Below are 23769 nucleotides of genomic sequence, written 5' to 3'. Positions count from 1 at the left end.
TACTCTTTCCTCCCTCATATCACGACTGTTGTGATGTCAGCTATGCTTGAATCAAGAATGGGGACCTGTAGTCAAACGGGTGTGTGTGTGTGTGTGTGTGTGTGTGTGTGTGTGTGTGTGTGCGCGTGCGTGCCAGCGAACATGTAAATGTGTGTGTGAGTAAAATGTTAAATACGGGTTACTTTTCGCCTATAGGCCTATTTACACGGACGCTTTCACAGTCGTGAGCCCATTGTTGTCTTCTTGGTTTAATTTTTTTCTTCAAAGAAAGGTCATTGAAATCGTATCACAAGTTAGCCTTTATATTCGTTTGGGTCCCCCCCACCCTCTCCCTTATTCTCTATCCCGCCCACATGTGTCATCTAAAAAAAAAAAGGGGGGGCAGTGCAGAAGGTGACGCTCCTCCAAGCAAACAGAGAGACAGAAACGTGCGCGCGAAGAAATAGGGAGAGTTGTCTACAGGCTATACAATATCTCCATTGTGCCATTGGGAGGAGGAGATCTAGAAAGAATTGAATGGTAGCTACACCCTGCGCGTAGAAGCGTAGAGTCACCATAGGGAAGACTGGGAATCATTTTTTGGCAATAACAAAGGTGGGAGAGGGGCATCGAAACCGAGAAAAAAACAGCCTGAGACAGTTTCTGTGTATATTCTGATTCGTGGAATGCGTGAGAGTAATGTATTGTCGTCAGCATGATCTTAGGTAGAAGTAATAAGCGACAATAACGATAACTAAACGTAATTTTCAACAACAGACATTCCTATTTTGTCTCATTGTTATTATTCGGAAAGATACCCTGTCATCTGAAAGCCGACAGGACACTGCATGGATATTATCCCTGAAAGCATACAAAAAAACGACCTTACAAAGAAAACTACATTTTGATTGATCTTGTGAGTTAATGTGCGTGATCTTGCACGCACGCACGCACACGAAACGAACCCGAAACAAAAGCAAGTGAGTATTGATCGTGTGTGTGTATTTGTGAATTGATGTCATGTATTAAACACTATTTATTCGAAAATCATCGAGCCTTACAGGCCAAAAATAAAGGCAGAGCGTCTACGTTCAACAGGTATTGTTCTCTTCACTGTCAGACATAATGCAAACGAGGGGTGTTTTTATTCAATAACAAGGTGAGCAATCAGTAAATCAGTACTATGTGTTCAAATAGCAAAACATAAAGCTCTCCACTGGGTTATCATATTCATATTCAGATAACTTATTGATAGTGTTACATAGCCCGCACTCTTACTTACACTTTGATATATGTCAGATTATAACCTAACATTGCATATATGAGGTGGGCGTTTCCCCACCTAGACCAGTAAGTAGGTCTTTATAGTTACATGTCTCTTAAAGGGATGTGTTTTTGTCTGAGTGTGGGTGTGCCTGTCTGCTAGTGTGTTTGAGTGTCTGTCTCATTCGGTGTGTGTCCATGTGTAAATGGGTAGCACAGGGGAAGTGTCAAGGCCTGAAATGGAGGTTTGATATAGCTCTGTTGGGGAGGGGGGGGGGGGCGACGACGACAGGAAGGAAGGATGTGCATGGCATCTAAGGGACCACCTAATACAGGAAGTCAATAGTGGCAGTTTGATGTCTAGACTAGATGCTCTTTCTTCTTTAAACACTCTTCGTCCTATCCAGTCACATCATCAATAGTTGATCATTTTGCCAAGTTGACCAACCAACGATCCATCCACATTTTCACTCCATTATTTCTGTGTGCACAAAGTCTGTCCTCAGTTCTGCATATCGCTCTCTTTCCTAGTGCTAAACTTTCTTTGATTCATGAGCGTATGTAGGCTCTTATTGTGCTTAGGCTACCATCTGACTTCTGCACTTTCTGGACTCTTCATGTTGCTTCCTCTGCTTTCCCCCCTTGTATTATCAATCTACAGCTGCATCTATAGATATCGAGGGTAACCCAGAAAACCTCCTTCTACTTTTAGAACAACGGCATGTATCAAAGGTTTATATTCCTGTGTATACCACTTGATATAACACTGTATAACTTGCTATACCCAATTTACAGTCTATGTTATACAATTTTTTATATTTTATAAATATACTAGACGTATAGGTAATAGATCCCACAATACGTAACACACCAGAAGTATAATCCATAACTAACTGTGATTGTATTACATATATTACTCCATGTTCTAACTACGTCTTCAACTCATATCTATATCCAACTCAAACAATAGATCTCTTTCTTCCCCACGTTGCTTCACCCTTCCTAAATCCGTCTCATCTCCAGCTCTAACTGGGGTCGTGTTCATTAGGTGTGTTCGTTCACAACGGGAAATGTGGGTTTCTCACTGGACAAAACCAAGTCGTTTTCTGCCATTTGGTGCCTAATGAACGTGACCCAAATCTATCTCAAATGCCTCTCTAACTCAATCCCAAAACCATCACATAACCCCACATATCTCCTCCTAACTCTAACCTGTCTCTTTTTCATTCAATCAGGACTTTACCCCTCACCTTTAACTCTTAACATGTGCAATTTCTCTCCCGTACTTCTCTCCGTTAACGTCTCGCTATTTTACTCCTTTACTGCTTTCCCATCCCTGACTTCAATGGTTAAACTTCACATCTCATTTCTCATTTCTTCACCTCCCCTCTCTTTAGTAGCCTATAATCATCAGCCGGTTCAAAGGTCAGGGACCATATTCATTAAGAGCCTCAGAGGATCAGTTTAGCCTTTTCAACCATAATTAATACAATTTATATGGACGGGGACATGGGACGACGACATAATCCTAGATCAGCACTCCTACTTCCAGACATTTTTTAAAATACAGACCCAGGGCTCTGAGCGGTAATGTACTGTTCCTCATTCCATCCCTAAATGTGACTCACACCGTGTCCCCCATCACTCCACCTTAGGCTTCTAATGGTTGTAATGAGCCATGGAGGCCAGTGTCATGAATGAAGAAACTGACCAGATTTAATGTCGTGAGGGACAGATGAGGTACAGGGTTCAAAATTCAAACTCTACGGTCATTATGCTAATTTATTAGGGGGAGGGGGGGGGGGTTGGATATGACTCTGGTGTACATGATCCTCCAATAGTATCCCTTGTTGTTGAGCTGTGGGTTAGTGAGATAATGGCTCAGTCGGGTTTGTAAGGGCATGGAGCTAGCAACACCTGTGGGTTTTATTCCCGGGCCACATATACTGTAAGTCGCTTTGGATAAAAGCACCCCATGCGAAATGACGACAGTTAATGTTTAAACTGGTAACAGCACCGTTTCTTTTCCCTTTTCTCTCTGTCACACCTGGGTTGTGTTCATTAGGCCCCACCGTAAGGAAACGAAGACAAGTGTTTCTTATTGGATACGTTCAAATAGTACCACCTGCTTTTACTCAGTTTCAGAGCGCTTTCTTCCATTTCGATCCTACTGAACATGACCAAGGCTCTGTTTGGCATTTTCTTAATGCCCTTTGGACTGTTACTGGTGTGTTTTCCTCTTACCCACCAAGGGGTGCTATAACATCCTATCTCCATATAGAATGCTTCGGTATTCTTACTCCCTAGTCCCTACACATTTAATATGGCATGCTAACGGTGTCCACCCACTAGACTTTGCCGTTATTTATTTAATTTAACCTTTACTTATGCATGGAAGTCTCATTGAGACCAACGCCTATTTTGCAAGGGTGCCCTGCTTCACAAAGAGCCGCAAACAATGCAAAGTACACAGTGAGGAACTAGTGACACAATTCTTTGTGACACAATTATTAGGGTGCTACAGAAGGCTTTTATTTCTATGAGCTAGACATTGTGGACTTGACCCCTAGCTTTGGGCAGCACTATGTCTGAAGGACAATTGGTCAGCATCATGTTGATGCAGAGTTTGGACTTCGAGATTTGGATTCCATTGCTGTCCGCTTGACTAGTGCTGAATCTCTAATTGCTGCTGTTAACGCTTATTTGTTTATGTCGAAACCTCCCACACAAGACTAAGTCACCACACCCTTTCTGAAGGACATTTGGCTCAGCACCCAAAGGGCTTTTGCTCAGCTCCGTTTCTAAATGTCCAATCCTCTATTTCAGCCTCTCCGTCCTTTCCCCATGGGTCTATTCCTGAATCAAGCTCATATATTAATCATTCATTTCCAGCCTGCTAAAGAGGAGATAACCGCTGTTCAGGGTATCTTTCAAAATGGAGTCTTTCATTCCAAAACAAAGCCTGAAGGGTTGAAGAGGAGTTATCCTTTGGAGGGGGATTTAGTTTTATCAATATGCACTAGAACCACTGCCCTAGGGGCTCGGGGCCCCTTTGATGATGTGGTTCTACATGGGGATTGGTCATGAGTGGCGCACCCCTGAGGTTGCTGCACTGGTGTCGCCGGGTAGATAAGCTAGGGCCTCTGGGAGATTTCCCAGAGTCCATTTCCCCCATGCACGGTTAATTGATTGTCTTTTTTTAATGCACAGTTGGTTAGGGAATTGGTCATTGGTGTAAGCTAGCCTGATCGTTCCTTACGATGCCCTCGTCTCAGTGTACCTTGGCTGTGTGTTTCTTTGCTAATCCCGTGGCCCATTGCATACTCAGAAAAAGGTTCTACCTTAAACGATAAAGCATTCTTCGGCTTGTCCCTGTATCTTTTCACTCAACAAACGACCCTTTATTTCTTTCATCAGCCCTTGTCCCTGTCAAAGACTCCTTTTTTTCTAAGTGTATATTACTCTCTCTCTCTCTCTCTCTCTCTCTCTCTCTCTCTCTCTCTCTCTGTGTTTCTCTCTCTCTCTCCGTGTATCTCTCTCTCTGTGACTCTCTCTCTGCTCACCTCCCTCTCTCTTCCCCACCTGCTTTCTTGTCCTTTCACATTTTCACATTCATTCATACTGTCTCTCATCTCTTGTTTCCCCCAAATACTACCCACACACCGCTCTCTTGCTTCTCCGATAGTAGAATAGCAGAATGTTGAGTTCCACCATTAAACACAAAGACAGTCGGAGGGAGAGGACATCATACGGTGACACTGCACTAAAAGGGGAGGTGACTGCAGTACTTTCCTCTTGCTGCAGTGCCTCCATTTCTCCTGATGGTGTCTCACCAGTACTGGGGAGTGTGAGGGAGATGGAAAAGTGGGGGAGGGTAAAGATGTAGAGAGAGAACAGCGAGAAACATTGTGGTACATCCTTTGATGAGGAGATGGGTGGTGGAGGAAAAACACACACACACACACACACACACACACACACACACACACACACACACACACACACACACACACACACACACACACACACACACACACACACACACACACACACACACACACACACACACACACACACACACACACACACACACACACACACACACACACACACAGCCCACCTTCTCCCTTGCGCTTCAGCATAGCTGTACACATACATGTATGTCTTTCTCTCCCCTCATTATTCCTCTTACCCATCTTCTGTCCCTCCCTCCTCTTAACGTGCTCTGTCTGTCACCCCCTCCTCCCACCCTGCTGTATATCCCCTCTAAGTGTTGTCCCGCTCCCTCGTTACCCCTCCCTCTCTCCCTCTCCTTCCTCACTTCCATTCAGATGCTTTACAGGCATTACCGAACCCCTGCAAGATTGCTCCCTCTTCTCTCATCACCTGTTCTCTCCTCCTCTCCCTCATCCTCCGCTCTTCTCATCCCCTGCGCTTTATCATCTCTCTCTCTTTCCCCTCCCTCTTTTTATTGCCTCTCTTTCATGTTTCCCATCATTGTTAATATATAATTCTATTCCATCCCTCTCTCTCCTCCATCCATCCCACCTTCTCACACAAATGGCTCTCACGTCACCTCTACCTCCCCTGCCTTATCCCCACTTTCCATTTCTTCTCCTTCCATTCCTATTTCTACCAACCCCCCCTGCATCCACCGCCTCTCTCCTCCTCCTTCTATCACACTCTATCTCGTTCTCTCTGTGAATTGGGAAAAGGTTTTGCTTTTACCGCCAACCACGACGCTCATGTTCCGCGCAGTCAGCACTCCTACCAAATTCCTCCCTGCTTCTCTCCTCCTCTCCCTTGCTCTCTGCTTTCCCTCTCTCTCAGTCTTCTCCCCTCCCCCTGTTCCTTTCTGCTGGTACCTCACAGTCGATGCGCCCCATAATCCCGCGCTCCCTCCCCCTCTTGCTGCAGTGTTTCTGCTAATATATATTAGCGTCAGTGCAGCCATCGTGCACGAGCAGTGCACTTCTCTTCCTCTACCTCTTTCTTTCTTTCTTTCTATTTTTACCTCCTCATTGACCTCCCTTCTCTCTCATTCCAAGTTCATTATGATTAAGCAGCGCTTTTCCCTTAAATTGTTTACTTCATATATTTTTGAATGCTTTTGAATGCTTTTGAATGCTTTTGTATGCAGTGCTGACACTCAGCCAGGTGAGCGTGTGTGTGTGTGTGTGTGTGTGTGTGTGTGTGTGTGTGTGTGTGTGTGTGTGTGTGTGTGTGTGTGTGTGTGTGTGTGTGTGTGTGTGTGTGTGTGTGTGTGTGTGTGTGTGTGTGTGTGTGTGTGTGTTTGTGAAGAGGAGAAGTAGCTGTGGAGCGCAGGACACGGTGGCCAGGGCAGGTATAGCTCTGAGAGGGAGAAAGAGGGGGGTACGGTTCCTCCTTCGCTTTACTCTTGATCACTTTCATCGCTACCACTCTTTCTCTCCAGTCATTTTGTCTGTCCTTCTCTCTCTCCCTGTCCCTCGCTTTTCTCCCCCTCCCATTTGGGCACAAGTTCTTCTTCCTCCCCATAACCTATAACCCCCCCCCACACCTTTTTGTTGTTGTTGCAGTTGAGACGTGCGTAGCTACTTCAATACTGCGCTCCAAACACTGGCCAGCGTCGTCCGAAGCCACCCAATTATCTTGTTAACACGAAGCCCAGACCTACTATATACATTTTCCTTTGACAATGAGCATTGAGCATTTATCTCAAGTACTTATAATGTTTAAATGTAGGTAATCTCTTCCACAGGAAAGGTTTATTGATATTCTTGTAAAGTTGCTTTCTATTCCTTCATTAATTCTCTTGAATGGTTACATTACCTTAATTAACATGCTAAAATCAATATGTTCTCCCCATATGGCTGTATTGCGGAGAAAACATATTGGCTGGATAGGGTTTACCATTTAGCAATGTTGACAACTTGTTGTTGTTTGTGTAGGCTATTAATTATGACCAAATAGTAACCAAATAAACCCCAAACTCTACATAAAGTAAAACATTTTTCACTGCATTTTGAAGAATAGGGATTTAAAAAGTAATCATTGCTCTATGCAGATAGTTTAAGATTCTTTGCCCCCCACCCCCCACCCCCCACCCCTTGGACTTTGGGTGCACTAGAGTTGAGTAGAGCCCCTATCCGATTCCATGCATAGGAAAACAGCAGTGCCTGCTGTCCATGGTGCTGAAATGTTATCTCTCAATAATACCTTGGACTACGCAGATAGTTCCAGGTTTACACTCCCCCCACCTTGGGGTTTGGGTGCAGTAGGGCCCCTGTCCCGTCCCATGCATAGGAAAACAGAAGTGTCTGCTGTCCATGGTGCTGAAATGGTATCCATCAACAACACATTGGCTTATCTATGCAGGTATTTAAAGATAGAAATTCCCCCCCTTGGACTTTGCGTGCATTAGAGTCAACTAGAACCCCTATTCTGTCCCATGCATAGGAAAACAGCAGTGTATGATAGCAGTGTATGCTGTCCATGGTGCTGAAATGTTATCCCTCAACAATACTTTGGTCTATCTATGCAGGTTTTTAAAAAACAATAATTCCCCCTTGGACTTTGGGTGCACTAGAGTCAACTAGAATCCCTATTCCGTCCCATGCATAGGAAAACAGCCATGTCTGCTGTCTATGGTGCTGAAATGTGATCCCTCAACAATACATTGGTCTATCTATTTCATGCAGATAGTTTAAGATTCTCTATTTCCGTCCCCTGTGGGTGCAGTAGAGACTCTATCCCATCCCATGCAGTGCTGCTGTCCATGGTGCTGAAATCTGATCGCTTAATTAACAATAGAAGTGCTTCACTGCTGGAATCTCCCTCAGTTCTAAGATGACCGTTGGTTAGATCTCATTACTGGGTTTCTTTTCTGGTTCATTTGTCAAAATAAGCCATTCCAAGTTATTTAATGTATCTTTCTTTCTTGCTTCAACTCTCCCGTATCTTTATATCGTCCTTTGAAATAGTCCATTTCCAACTGCAAGACATGCAGTAAACACACAAAAACAAAACACTGATATGATTTTGCAGTGTTCTTAAATTCAAAGTGCTCCTGGCATTTTTTGTTGAGCAAGCAATATCTGGCGTACTGCAGTGAAGACTACTGCCAAGTTTTACTTGGGCGACTAAGGAATTGAAATCCTGTCTTACCTATCTATTACTCTACTAGTACTTATTATTAGATTTCTGTGACGTATACATACATCAACTGTCCCCAAATCTGTGTATCTTAAGTATCTAATGTCCTGTCAGTCTCTAATCCCTCTAAGTACTGTTCTCAGACCTGTGCTTATATCTGTTCCATATGCTGCCAGTCCATCCCATGCAGCAGCCTCTGATAGTTGGTAAACCTTACCTGAGTGGAGGCTCTCTTGAATTCTGGAATCTTTATATCTAGATAATGTTTCAAACAAAACACAAAACTAGAAAGAAATGAGCAGAAAACAGTCCAAATAGAAAAAAAGATTGAAAACAAGTTCCAAGTTAAAGATGCACTTTGGAAATGTCTTAAAAGTTGTTTGTGCTGTTGAGAAAGTAAAAAAAAGCTGAAGACAAGACATTGACAATGTTGTTGAAGAGAGAAAAAAAATGCATCACGCTAAATGTAAATGGTTTGAGAAAAAGTCCCCAAAGAAATGAAGGGGTGATAAAATAGTAAAGAGCAAAGTGGGAGACATTTTGAGAAAGAAAGAACTAAATGAGGGGAGAAAGGAAGGAAAGTGCGAGTGAGGAAGAAAGAACGCTTGAGTAAAATGCAGTGAAGAAAAAGAAGGAAAAGAGAAGAGGAGTGCAGAGGTGGGACGAGAGGGGGACACTAAGAAAGGAAAGAGAGAGTGTGAGATGAGGAGGAAACTGAAGTCCAGATTCCCCTTGAATGAAATGTGAGCCCCTTATGCGGAATATGAGATTGAGGGAACAAGGAAGAGAGAGAGAGAGAGAGAGAGAGAGAGAGAGAGAGAGAGAGAGAGAGAGAGAGAGAGAGAGAGAGAGAGAGAGAGAGAGAGAGAGAGAGAGAAGGGAGGGCTAGAGATTGAGAGAGCGCTGGAGAGCGGGTAGGATGAGGAAGAGGGGGAGGAAAGGGGCGTATTCCATTAGAATAGAAGAGGAGGTAAACAACATGCATATGGTTTACAGTATGCAGAGGCTTTGCATTGAATAACACCTTTTCAGAAGGAAATGGATTCTACACTGACAATGCACTGCAATGTTGATGTGCTAACCTAGCGAGGAGCAGGAGAGAAAGCAAATAATTATGGCTTTTTACTGCAGTGGAATTCATTCACTTGTATAGCGCACTCTCTCTCCCTCTGCCTGGCTCTCATCCTCTCTCTCTCGCTCTCTGTCTCTCTCTTCCCCCTTTCCCTGCTTCTCAATCTCTCTTTCTCTCTCTGTCTCTCTCTGCCTTTATCTCTCTCTCGCTGGCTCTCATCATCTCTCTCTCCCTACCTCTCATTCTCTCTCTGCCTCTCATCCTCTCTCTATCTCTCCCTGCCTCTGTCTCTGTTTCTCTCTGTCTCGCTCTCTCTCTTCCATTCCCTCTAGCTTTCCCGTCCTCAGGTATTTGTTGAGCATCACTTGTTTTTCCCGATCTAGATTATTTCTATCCTTTCCGATTACTCCATTAAAAAGCTGATTTCTGATCTGTCTCTCACTCCCCACTCCTCTCTATTTTCCTCTCCCTCTCTCTTACACACACACACACACACACACACACACACACACACACACACACACACACACACACACACACACACACACACACACACACACACACACACACACACACACACACACACACACACACACACACACACACACACACACACACACACACACACACACACGGGCACACACACACACTTGGCACACACACACACTTGGGCACACACACACACTTGGGCACACACACACACACACACACACACACACACACACACACACACACACACACACACACACACACACACACACACACACACACACACACACACACACACACACACACACACACACACACACACTTGGGCACACACACACTTGGGCACACACACACACGGGCACACACACACACACACACACACACACACACACACACACACACACACACACACACACACACACACACACACACACACACACACACACACACACACACACACACACACACACTTGGGCACACACACACACGGGCACACACACACACACACACACGGGCACACACGCACACACACACACACACACACACACACACACACACACACACACACACACACACACACAGCTCAGTTGGTAGAGCATGGCGCTTGTAACGCCAGGGTAGTGGGTTCATTCCCCGGACCACCCACGTAGAATGTATGCACACATGACTGTAAGTCGCTTTGGATAAAAGCGTCTGCTAAATGGCATATATTATATTATTATATTATATATTATTATTATTATTATTATATTATTACACACACACACACACACACACACACACACACACACACACACACACACACACACACACACACACACACACTTGGGCACACACACACACACACGCACACGCACACACACACACACACACACACACACACACACACACACACACACACACACACACACACACACACACACACACACACACACACACACACTTGGACACACACACACTTGGGCACACACACACACACGGGCACACACACGCACACGCACACACACACACACACACACACACACACACACACACACACACACACACACACACACACACACACACACACACACACACACACACACACACACACACACACTTGGGCACACACACACTTGGGCATACACACACACGGGCACACACGCACACACACACACACACACACACACACACACACACACACACACACACACACACACACACACACACACACACACACACACACACACACACACACACACACACACACACACACACACACACACACACACACACACACACACACACACACACACACACACACACACACACACACACACACACGACACTATTGGAACAGCATGACATAACCTTGCTTCAGTTGAAAGTAAAGGCAGTAGAGGGATATAGGGAAACGTGGTGCCTGTAGCAGACTGATTGAGTCGATCTAACATTAGTATGGACACTACACTCCTGGGAACCGATTAACACACACACACGCATCGAATGCTGTGCCACCTAACGTCAGAAAAGCATCAGGGACTTAGAGAAAGGAAAAGCGAAGGAGCGAAATGTATCCCTGATTTGTTATGTTATACCTCCTTCAAATTCTCTCCCTCGTTCTCTCGTTCCCATCCCTCCTCGGATGCTCTCCTTCTCTCTCTCCCCAACGACACCCCCCCCCCCTCTCTCTCTCTCTCTCTCTGCTATTTGGTACCGAGGCAAGCAGATTGCAGTGGAGGGGATGGGGGTTCGCTCTGCTGGGGTCTTTAGTGGCCTAATTAGAGATACTATATCAATGAATTGGGAGAAATTAGAATCCTTTTGGAATCATGTACAGTGTACATCATCTTACAGTAACAGCAGCACGAGGCACAAAATGGAACCAGTCGAATAAGAGTGATACTAGGTGCTGAAATATGGACATTCATAACACAACATGTATTTTTAAATGCTCACGCAGTAGTCCGGTGGTCTCCGTTTTTGCCTTGCTTTAAACTCATCTTATTATTCTCATATTTCACATTTGAAGTGTTTAAAAAACGACAACAGTATCATCAATGTTGAATCAAACATGTGACATTCCCCGCATTTCACTCATGTATTGCTGTATGTTAGTGACTGAATATAGACTAGGCCTACATCTCTCCTGTCTTCTGGTGAATATTACTTATCTGAACAGCCTTGATAAACCAACTTTACATTCAACCTGTTTTATCTTTTGAAATCGTTCTTTCTTATAGCCTAATGAACCGGCTGCAAGGTCATTTACTACACTCTATGCGCATTACTTGAGGAATTATAGCAGTAACTGAAAAACGATTTCTGTTTCTAATGTTCATATTTTATACATACATACCTTTCCTTTTTGCTAAAATTATGTCCCTTTCTCTACCCGCAGACTCCTCCTCCCTCCGTTTTCTCTCCTCCTCTCCCTCCCCCAGTTCTTCTATGCTCAGTTCGGTCTGCGTCTCCTCTTTCAAAGGGCGCAAGGGTGGGAACAAGTCATCCAACAAAGCATGTTACACTGCAGACATGACTTGTCCGTCGGAAAGCGAGAAAATCGTGATCAACTGCGGGGGGGTGCGGCATGAAACCTATCGAAGCACCCTAAAAACGTTGCCCGGTACCCGCTTATCTTGGCTTACCGAACCGGACGCCTTTAGCAACTTCGATTACGACCACAAAAACGACGAGTTCTTCTTCGATCGCCACCCATCGGTCTTTTCATTCATCCTCAACTATTACCGCACAGGGAAGTTGCACTGTCCGAACGATGTGTGCGGCCCGCTGTTCGAAGAGGAGCTGGCATTCTGGGGCATCGACGAGACGGACGTGGAGGCTTGTTGCTGGATGAATTACCGGCAGCACAGGGACGCAGAGGAGGCGTTGGACAGCTTTGAGAATCCCGAACCGGAGTTGCCAGAAGATGACCCAGCTCTACCAGGAGGCGCAGATGGGGACATGAAAAGACTGTGCTTGCATGAGGACGGAAGGAAAAAGACATGGTGGGAAATCTGGCGACCCAGAATGTGGGCCCTTTTTGAAGACCCTTATTCCTCTAAATACGCCCGGGTGAGTGGCTCTTTGTTATGTTTGACTGCTTTAAATGTCATATTACATTTGTCAATTCCAACTTTGACCACAAATATCTGAGTCGCAATAAGTTGTTGAAAGTTTATTAAAAATGAGCTTCCCGTACTAAACAACCAGTATACGTATAGTTGACATGAATAATGGCACCTGAGATTTTCGTTCAATAAGCCATCATAATTGAGCAGGCCACTTTGGTAGGCTTTGACTTCCTTGACAGTTTGCTTGTGACTCACGGATGCTGAATAATTAACTGTGTTAGCATGTGAAAAAAAAAGAAAAATCGTATGGCTCCTATGTTAATTCCAGATCGTAGACTATAAAGTAGCCTACGTGTTGATCTGGTTTCGTTATGAGGGTGCTGCCAAGTCAATGAGTTGACAGTGATACTGATAACATATATATTTGAATCATAATCCACCAAATGTATGTTTTCATAGTAATATTGTCGAGATAATTTAGCGTGCTGTAACAGGTCCCATACCTGCATCCAAACGCCAACTCATACACTCCTCGTTAGCCTATTTGTGTCGATGCGCCTATGTTATTTATTTAGCGCTCATTTGAGCCTTCATGCGACCTCGAAACTGGAAAGCAAGTCTTCTTTTCGTATTTCCCCATTTGCCCTCGCTGATTCTCATTTTTGGCGAGTGTATCTGTCCCCCATTACAGTGCGAGGCTATGATAAAGCCCCTCCATGCACGCTTTTCAGACCCATTTCCTAGAAGCTGCGTTCGTTTCAAATCAGCTGGTTCTCAAGCTAATAGTAACGAGACCCGAGGTGCCGAATGTAAAAATGCTTTTACCGTTTGATGATTGATTCTCTTTGATAGTGCAAACGTCAAACATAACATAATATACGGGTAGCAAGAAGAAGGATACAGGGTTTTTGATGAAGATGTATAGATTAAATAACTTGATTGAATAGGCTATGTTTCTTCATCCGCACATGCCATTATGAAATAACATGTAGTCTATGCTCAATTAGCTGGCCATACAGTTTGCTTTGTGTATAAATATGTTAAAATCATGCATGTTGTAAAAATCATGCACACTCCTATTGATGTTGAGTACCATAAACGTTTCCTCATTGATGACACTGCAAAACACTCCTCTTTAGGAACATACATACACAGGCAGACAACAGACAAAACAACACCTGCAGCGCAAACATGTATAGATCCAAGTACCTGTACTGTATGTGCAAAAATAAGTATACAAATACACATCCATACACACACGCATGCACACACACACACACACACACACGCACGCACGCACACGCACACGCACGCTCACCCCCCCCATCCTACACGCACTGCATCTCTCTCTCTAGTCCAGTCTAACCTGACTGTAGAAACTACGCAACTGTCCACGTCCAGTATCTGGTCTCAGCACAGGAAGAGCTGTGTCTCAGGGTTAGATAGATATATCATCTGGATTGGGTCACCTGATCTTTCCCTTTGGCAGTCATTGGCTTTAATGTTGAATAACAGGAAGTGCCTCTCTATTGGGCGCTCCAGCCGATGGTGGAGACCACATGAGTAGGATGGATTCCTGACCGGCACTCCAGGGTTTCTTGAACCGGAAGACATGGGCGGCGCGCTTGTGACTGACGGATCTACATATGCTCAGCGATCAATGATCAGAGACATTATTCATAGTACTATTCAACGGGCTGTTTTTTAAAAATTGCGCACGAGTGCATGTGGTGCATGGATATACCGTAGCACAACACACACACTTCTCTCTCTCTCTCTCCCTCTCTCTTACCCATGTACACACACACACACACACACACGCACACACGCACGCACACACACACACACACACACACACACACACACACACACACACACACACACACACACACACACAGACAGACAGACAGACAGACAGACAGACAGACAGACAGACAGACAGACAGACAGACAGACAGACAGACAGACAGACAGACAGACAGACAGACAGACAGACAGACAGACAGACAGACAGACAGACAGACAGACAGACAGACAGACAGACAGACAGACAGACAGACAGACAGACAGACAGACAGACAGACAGACAGACAGACAGACAGACAGACAGACAGACAGACAGACAGACAGACAGACAGACAGACAGACAGACAGACAGACAGACAGACAGACAAGCTGCTGTCTGTGCTGGCTTTTCTGCTGCAGTAGACATGGGGAGAGAAAGGAGGGGGAGCACCGGAGAGAGAGAGAGAGAGAGAGAGGAGATGATGAGAGAGAGGGAAAGGTGGAGCAACAGAGATGGAGAGGGAATAGATAGGGACGGGGATAGAGAAAGGGAGAGAAAGAGATGGGTAAAGAGAGATAGAGAGAGGAAGGAGAGATATAGTGTCAGGAGGGCAGAGACAGAGATGGGGGTATCGCTAGAGAGAAATAGACGTTGGGAGGTGTGTGTGTGTGTGTGTGTGTGTGTGTGTGTGTGTGTGTGTGTGTGTGTGTGTGTGTGTGTGTGTGTGTGTGTGTGTGTGTGTGTGTGTGTGTGCTGGATTCATCTTCCATCCGCAATGAAGGCTTTAGCAATCCAATCTGCAATGCAATCTGATATTTGATTGATTATCTTCTCTTTTTGTCTGCATTTCAATTCAGTATTTTTTCTCGCCCTTTACAATGTAAAGATGTTTAAACATGAATTGAGGCTTTGTTTTTAAGTGACATTATATGAATATTTGACCATCTCATTTGGTATTGACGGCATATGGCTCTGGATGTGGTGTATTATTCTACTATTGATCCCTAATGGCTCTGGATGTGGTGTATTATTCTACTATTGATCCCTAATGGCTCTGGATGTGGTGTATTATTCTACTATTGATCCCTAATGGCTCTGGATGTGGTGTATTATTCTACTATTGATCCCTAATGGCTCTGGATGTGGTGTATTATTCTACTATTGATCCCTAATGGCTCTGGATGTGGTGTATTATTCTACTATTGATCCCTAATGGCTCTGGATGTGGTGTATTATTCTACTATTGATCCCTAATGGCTCTGGATGTGGTGTATTATTCTACTATTGATCCCTAATGGCTCTGGATGTGGTGTATTATTCTACTATTGATCCCTAATGGCTCTGGATGTGGTGTATTATTCTACTATTGATCCCTAATGGCTCTGGATGTGGTGTATTATTCTACTATTGATCCCTAATGGCTCGAGATTGAGTTTCACAGTGCGATCAATCACAGTGTCATCACATAATTGACATTCCTCGATCCTAACTTAATATAACCTCAATAGAATTCTTGTTAACGGTGTTGTTTTGTCGCAATTTCTCCCGTTAACTCATTTCCAACAACAAAGGAGATCTTGATGTTTATGAACCGGTATTTTAACGATTGTAATCAGCTGTGGTCTAATTAGATTGTATTGCTTGTCAATCAAGTTGGTCAACAGAACAGTGGTAATGTATGCCCAATAGATTTCTGCGGAATGCAGTGTTTGTAGATATTCTAATAGCGTAAAACTTCAATTAAACACTGAGTCCCAAATAGAGGCCTGTCCCTTTTAAAAGCCCGGTATCGGCACTCAATTCAGCAAATAAACGCCTGTTTCAAATAACGGCAGGTCTAAGTGAATTGTTTAAGCGTGAACATTAGCGAGTAACATAAAGATTGTGCGAAAGACGATTAATGAGAGCAAAATCATTGCAGTGAATGAGACATCGGTGTCTCATTCAAGAGGAGAGGTGCAAAGAGCGAGAGAATGGTGCTGAAGCAGGACATCGAGAGTGTATGATAAGCAGCCTAGTCTTTGCAAGTCTGATCTGCGATGGATTTGTTATTATGTTTATACTGGTCATATTTGGTCAAAATAAACAGTGTGGTAGTCTTTTCAACATTTTATTGAGCAAAAGCTGTGTGCATTAAGGAAATAGAGGCCTGGCTCAAATAGAAGCCTGTTTCCAATAAGCACCAGTTGTGTTCAGTGTAGAACTGGGCGATATGGACAAAAATCCATTTCAGGATAAATTGCCTGAATTGATGCGATAATGATAAACAGGACGTTAAGTTTACAATATTAATGTGCGGCACAGTTTAAAAAAAACTATCCTTTAAACTACGACTGTTTGTGACCATCGATTGTCCAATGAACAATCACCCATATGAGCAAACTTACATCATTTCAAACGTCACATCCCTCTAGTATAGGCTACTTATTGTAACAAACGATATCAGCAAAATACCGGTATGGTCGGTGGCGATCATTTTCCGTTTATCGTCCCCGCTTTAGTTCAGTGATTGAAGCAAATACACGGCCAGGCTATCAATGGAAGGTAGACACGGTGAGGCATGGAATTACTATAAGCTAAGCGGCGTGCACGCTTTACTATGATATGCTATCACAGTTCTATCACCACGGCATATATCTGTGCCTGCTCTACCGACACAAGAACATACAGTAGAACCCAATAGAATGTGTTTGATCCTATTTCTGTTCATTCAGGAAATCACTTTTGCACCACGTCCATTGAACCTTTTTACTGCAGCGGGCTAAATCAAAGGTCACACAGAGTGTTTCTTGGTAGTCTGACACGCGTATACGCCTCACGCGCACGGTCAAGGGCTTCAAAAGAAGACGACACCCGCACCGCGTCAGATGTAGAGTTGAAATGTTTCCAGATTTGAGTTTGCGTCCCGATATTAAGATAACAAAACCGTTTGACATAGAAACACTGGATAAACCCAAATCATGTTGATTAAATATGTCATTCTGACACATATGATTAACATCACACCCATTGAGGCCACTAGGTCCTTTGACTGCAGGAAAGGCCTACATCAAAAACATGACTTATGACAGTCACAGAGACATTCAGTTATTTCGTCCTCTACAGTGGAATGGTACGATTGTCCGTCAGTAACGTATCTACTGATGTATCTCAGTAGTCTGTGGTCTGTTATGCACATCGTATACATTCTGAACCTCACCCATACCTTTTTTCACACTATCATGCCTATCATGCCTATCATGCCTATCATGCCTATCATGCCTATCATGCCTATCATGCCTATCATGCCTATCATGCCTATCATGCCTATCATGCCTATCATGCCTATCATGCCTACCCAAACCAAATTGTGCTGGCTCCTATTCACATGGTCCATTTAAAAAGAAAAAAAAAACACGATTCAACTATGGCGGATGCGCAATCACTACAACTTGGTTGGGCTCAGTAGGCCTTGTCTGATACCCTCTCTCAAGCTTCACACATACAGTATGATTGAACCTGGCTGTGTTGGCTGTGTCAGTGTTGTTGGGGCAGCGTTGCGGCCTGGTTGAGGGTTCAGACCCCACGGTGGTTCATCGTTTGCTGTTCTTCTCTACTGTGTTCAGTGTCAGAGCGCAACCTTCCTGTCATAAACACAAATGTGCCCCAGAACAGGGTGTATCCGGGTAGAAAACACTGTGCTGACCAGGAAATAAAAAGGTAGCCTATTAACAGGGGTTCCTATAGTTAGAACAGTAGTTATTGGACAATATACTTGGGGCAGGGTTCGGGGTACTTTGCCATTATCGGTGTGGGGACATTGCGTTAGTTTTTCTGGGTACCTTGAATCTTGGAAGCTTGAATTCTCAAAGGAGTGAATGAGCGGATGGTACGTTTGGGACGGAAGTGGAGGTTTTCCTATCAAATACAATTGGTGTAGGTTTCAAAATTGGCAGTAGATTCTGAAAGCACTCGTGCTTCACACGCAGCATATACAACAACATCCTCCTGTCTGCTTTTAGCGTAGACTGCTTGTGGGCTCTCTATTTCTGTACTGGGTCAGTTCTCATTTTGCGTAGTCGTGTGAGAGTTTTCCGCACCATTTTGCCCTGAAGCAACAACCTCCTACTCTGTGCAGTCTGGGTTTGTTTTGCGATACGTGCTGAATGGGACTGTGGATTGTCTGAGAGTCAGCCCATGATGGTGAGCCTCCCAGCCAATCATGGTGGCATCTCGTTCTTCTCCTCTCCTCGCTTCTTTGTGATTGGAGGAGAGCCCCAAGGATTCCTGCTGTGCTCTCCATTACATCACCATCCACATCAACGAGGGGCCCCAGAGCCAATTTTTCTGTCATTAAAAGGGACCCACTTACTCAAGATCACAATGTGCTTCTCACCGTTAGAATAGTTGGGACTTGTCCTAAATGTGTGAAACTCAACGCTTTCCCCCACACTGTTAATGTCCCAGTGCAGGTGATGATATCGCGTAGAAATAAATGAAATGAAATAAAAGTATGTTGCCTTTGTATTGTGTAGTGGTTTGATGAATGGAACGCTTTAAGGGGTGGTTTCCCCGGACACAAATTAATCTTAGTCCTGGACTAAAAAAGCTCTTTCAAAAGAGAATCTCCATTGAGACCGCTTTTTAGTCCTCTACTAGGTTTAATTTGTGTCCGGGGAAACCATCCCTTAAAGCGTTCCATTCAGCAAAGCACTACACAAGAAAAAAGGCAACATACAGAGGGTTTATTTCTAAGTGATATCATCACCTGCACTGGGACCTATGTGTCTTAAAATATAAAATAAATATCCTTAATCTTCCACTACACTATGATTGATTCTCCAGTGTGTTCATTCAAAACCTGATTGTAACGAAGGCCTCTCACTTCCATTCTTGCTTCCCCCCCCCTTATGAAATCCCTCTAAAAATAGAATGAGAGTAGCAAGGAGACGAGTCTTTAATCCCATTCTCTCTTGGCAGGTCTATCCCTCTGTTGCTTGCAGAATATCATCTGGCCCGTACGACCATTTGATATTAACAACGCTTTACACCAAACAGGTTGATGCCGAAAATAGCCCGTGACACCCCACCAACTGTTTGGCTGCCAGGTGAACATGGGTTGTTCATTTAGGAGCCACTCTAAGCACTAAGCGAGTTTATTACGGGTACGGGAGGACTCATGGGAAGGGCATGACTAACGATTAGCAGACTTCCCTTTTTGGTGCACGTGTTTGGGAAAACCATCACGTTCGGTTTCTATTTTCCCCGACGAGGTGTTGTGCCCAGGTCTTCTCGTCTTGTGTTTGTATCAACCCAGCAATCCGAACCCCTCAATTTAGTGTAGTGTCAATGTAATACTATCTCTGTCTGTTGTTTGGTATTTTCGAGGATGGATGCGTGATATCGTGCCAAAGGAGAAAAGTGGACACAACAATCACGCGATTCGCATCAACACTTACTGTGAACTAACTGTAAACTGTAAACGTGCTTTGAAAAAAAACAAATTTTCGTTGTTTCTCAGCCTTGAACTTTTTCATCCTAATATGTATTATGTTTCACACTATATAAAGTATTTTGCGAGGACAATGCCTGTTGCAAGAGTGCCCCCCCCCACTCCCTCGCTCCCTCCCAACCTCCCTCATAACCACCCTACATCTGTGCCTCCCACCCCCCATCCATCCATCCATCCATCCATCCATCCATCCATCCATCCATCCATCCCAGCCTTCATCATCCATCCCCTGTTACCTCCCTCCCTCCCTTACAAACTCCTCCCTTCCTCCCTCACAAGCTCCCCCCCCTGTCCTCCTCCGCAGTGGTAACCCCTTGTTACTTTCTGCCATCTCACTTCTCAAGATGAAATCTGTTTGGACATCGGCGAGGCTGGAGAGTTCGGCTGGTGCCAGAACAGGATAAAGCGGTGCCCAACTGAATCCCTTAAATCCAGTCAAAACACGGGAGAGCGAGGGAGGTTGAGGACTCAGTACTGTACACACCTATACATGCTGTTGTGTTCGGTGCAGAACCCGTCTTTCCCCAACCTATTATTTAAGTCCCTCAAAGCAACCTCGAGGACGGAAGCCTTTAGAAACCACATTATCTTCGATGGAGGGCTGAAGAGCTAGGCTGGATGGCCTGCCCCGCTTATCGATGGCAGGGAAAACACTTGACAGACAGAAAGTAGATGCCGTGCTTACCTCTTTAGGCAGTGGACTTTACGCCGACGAGAACTATATTATATACCTGAACACTGTACACACCTGCATACATGCACATTTTCTAATCTGCACACACTCCAAATACATTAACCTTAACACTTTCCCCATAAACCTTCCTACTGCTTATTCACCCTTACGCTGTTCACATAAAACATGACCCGTACACCTCTTCATTTACCGTTACGCTGTTCACATAAAACATGACCCGTACACCTCTTCATTTACTGTTACGCTGTTCACATAAAACATGACCCGTACACCTCTTCATTTACCATTACGCTGTACACATAAAACATGACCCGTACACCTCTTCATTTACCGTTACGCTGTACATAAAACATGATAAAACATGACCCGTACACCTCTTCATTTACCGTTACGCTGTACACATAAAACATGACCCGTACACCTCTTCATTTACCGTTACGCTGTTCACATAAAACATGACCCGTACACCTCTTCATTTACCGTTACGCTGTACACATAAAACATGACCCGTACACCTCTTCATTTACCGTTACGCTGTACACATAAAACATGACCCGTACACCTCTTCATTTACCGTTACGCTGTTCACATAAAACATGACCCGTACACCTCTTCATTTACCGTTACGCTGTACACATAAAACATGACCCGTACACCTCTTCATTTACCGTTACGCTGTACACATAAAACATGACCCGTACACCTCTTCATTTACCGTTACGCTGTACACATAAAACATGACCCGTACACCTCTTCATTTACCGTTACGCTGTACACATAAAACATGACCCGTACACCTCTTCATTTACCGTTACGCTGTACACGCCTGCAGTATGAAGTACACATAAATCATGAATCATAGTACACACCTCTGCCCATAAACCTTTACACTGTAAATGTCAGTGTACATTAACCAGCACACTGTAGCTACACACCAACGGCAAAGACATCACTTACTGTTCTCAGAGTCCACATAAGAGTCCACATAAGAGTCCACATAAGAGTCCACATAAGAGTCCACATAAGAGTCCACATAAACCTTTTTCCACTGTACTCAGATATGCCAATAAACCATGGAGTACTGTACTCACCTATGCACATTAACCAGTACACTGTAGCTACACACACATACATCAGAACATTATACACAGAGCTCCACATGAACTTTTTATTCCACAGCTATGCACATAAACTAGTAGAATGGGTAGCAAGGTGCACATAAACCATTTGCTGGACCTGCAATTTGAATGCAGAATAATTCTCTGAATTGGGAAGAATGTAACAATTAGCCTAAAATGCCGAAAAACTAAAAACTGTTGGTGTTATTTAGACGGTCAATTAAATCTCAGCAATTATCTGGCACTCTTGAGTCCTTCTCGGTCGCCGTAGCGCGATTGAAATGTCAAGGTCATTTTTTCGATTGAGCCGACATCACCGTGAATGCGGTCTCCGCGAACATTGCCTTTGAAATTCTACTGCGCTGTAGCGCAGGTCTTCAGCGAGCCCTAAATGTTCAAATGTCAAAGAATGGACCTGTTGTCTTTTCTATACGAGCTGTATTAGGGCTGGGTTCAATGCGTATCGCGGCAGTATCGCGTTGAAATGCCAAGGTCATTTCCAATTGAGCCGACATATGCAGTGTTCACCGTGAATGAGGTCTCAGCAAACGCGGGAACAATTCCTTTCAATTCCAGTCGAGCTGTGACGCGGATTCTTCGCGATACTTCTGCAATACGGATTGAATCCAGCCCTCAATTGTGTTACATCCATACATTGAAAAGACACACACCCACACACCCATAAATACAAATACTGGCACGTATACAGACGCACATCTATCCAATATATCGGAGACATGTTCATCTGCTTTCCCATCCCCATATCACCTTGGTTTGCCATAAAGTGGAGGTATGGGGCTGGAGGAATGTAACCACACTCAAACTCATTGATGGAGCTATGGATGCAAGGACTGATACTTGAAGTGAGTAAATGTATACAGCACCAGTTGAAAGTCTGGATACACCTACTCAAGGGTTTTCCTTTATTTGGACTATTCTCTACATTGTAGAACAGTAGCGAAGACATCAGAACGATGAAATAACACATATGGAATCATGTAGTAAGGAAAAAAGTGTTAAACAAATCAAAATCTATTTTATATTTGAGATTCTTCAAAGTAAGCCACCATTTGCCTTGATGACAGCTTTGCACACTCTTGGCATTCTCTCAACCAGCTTCGTGAGGTAGTCACCTGGAATGAATTTCAACTAACAGGTGTGCCTTGTTAAAAGTTCATTTGTGGAATTTCTTTCCTTAATGCTTTTGAGACAATCAGTTGTGTTGTGACAAGGTAGGTGTGGTATACAGAAGATATCCCTATTTGGTAAAAGGCCAAGTCTATATTATGGCAATAACAGCTCAAATAAGCAGAGAAACAACAGTCTATAATTACTTTAAGACATGAAGGTCAGTCAATACAGAACATTTCAAGAATTTTCAAAGTTTCTTCAAGTGCAATTAGAAAAACCATCAAGCGCTATGATGAACCTGGCTCTCATGAAGACTGCCACAGGAAAGGAAGACCCAGAGTTACCTATGCTGGCAAGACCTGTACTCAGATTGATTGATTGAAAACAGACTGCTCTAAAACACAAGTCCTAAAGCATCTCGTGAGTTGTTGTGAGTTCCGTGAGGCAGGGTTATTTGCATCTGGTATAAGGTTTGTGAGTGAGTATGCCTGGTTTGACAACGCGTGACGTTCGGCTCCGCTGTGGCTCCCTGTGCCCTGTGACACTTAAACAGTCATGC

At 44.1% G+C, this 23769-nt stretch overlaps 1 protein-coding gene across 4 annotated transcripts in view; it reads left to right on the top strand.

The window, feature by feature from the left end:
* Positions 1-443: 443 nt before the first annotated feature.
* LOC124048395 (potassium voltage-gated channel subfamily C member 1-like) overlaps positions 444-23769 on the top strand; it is a 77397-nt gene continuing 54071 nt past the window's right edge. For all 4 annotated transcript variants that reach the window (XM_046369146.1, XM_046369144.1, XM_046369143.1 and 1 more), the window contains exons 1-2: positions 444-959; positions 12318-12991. In XM_046369146.1, coding sequence (XP_046225102.1) covers positions 12368-12991 — 624 coding nt within the window. In that variant the 5' untranslated portion in view covers positions 444-959; positions 12318-12367. The remainder of the gene's footprint in view (positions 960-12317; positions 12992-23769) is intronic.

The sequence above is a fragment of the Oncorhynchus gorbuscha genome, linkage group LG11, assembly GCF_021184085.1.
Source record: "Oncorhynchus gorbuscha isolate QuinsamMale2020 ecotype Even-year linkage group LG11, OgorEven_v1.0, whole genome shotgun sequence".
Lineage (NCBI taxonomy): Eukaryota > Metazoa > Chordata > Actinopteri > Salmoniformes > Salmonidae > Oncorhynchus > Oncorhynchus gorbuscha.
This window is presented reverse-complemented; position numbering and strand designations above follow the sequence as displayed.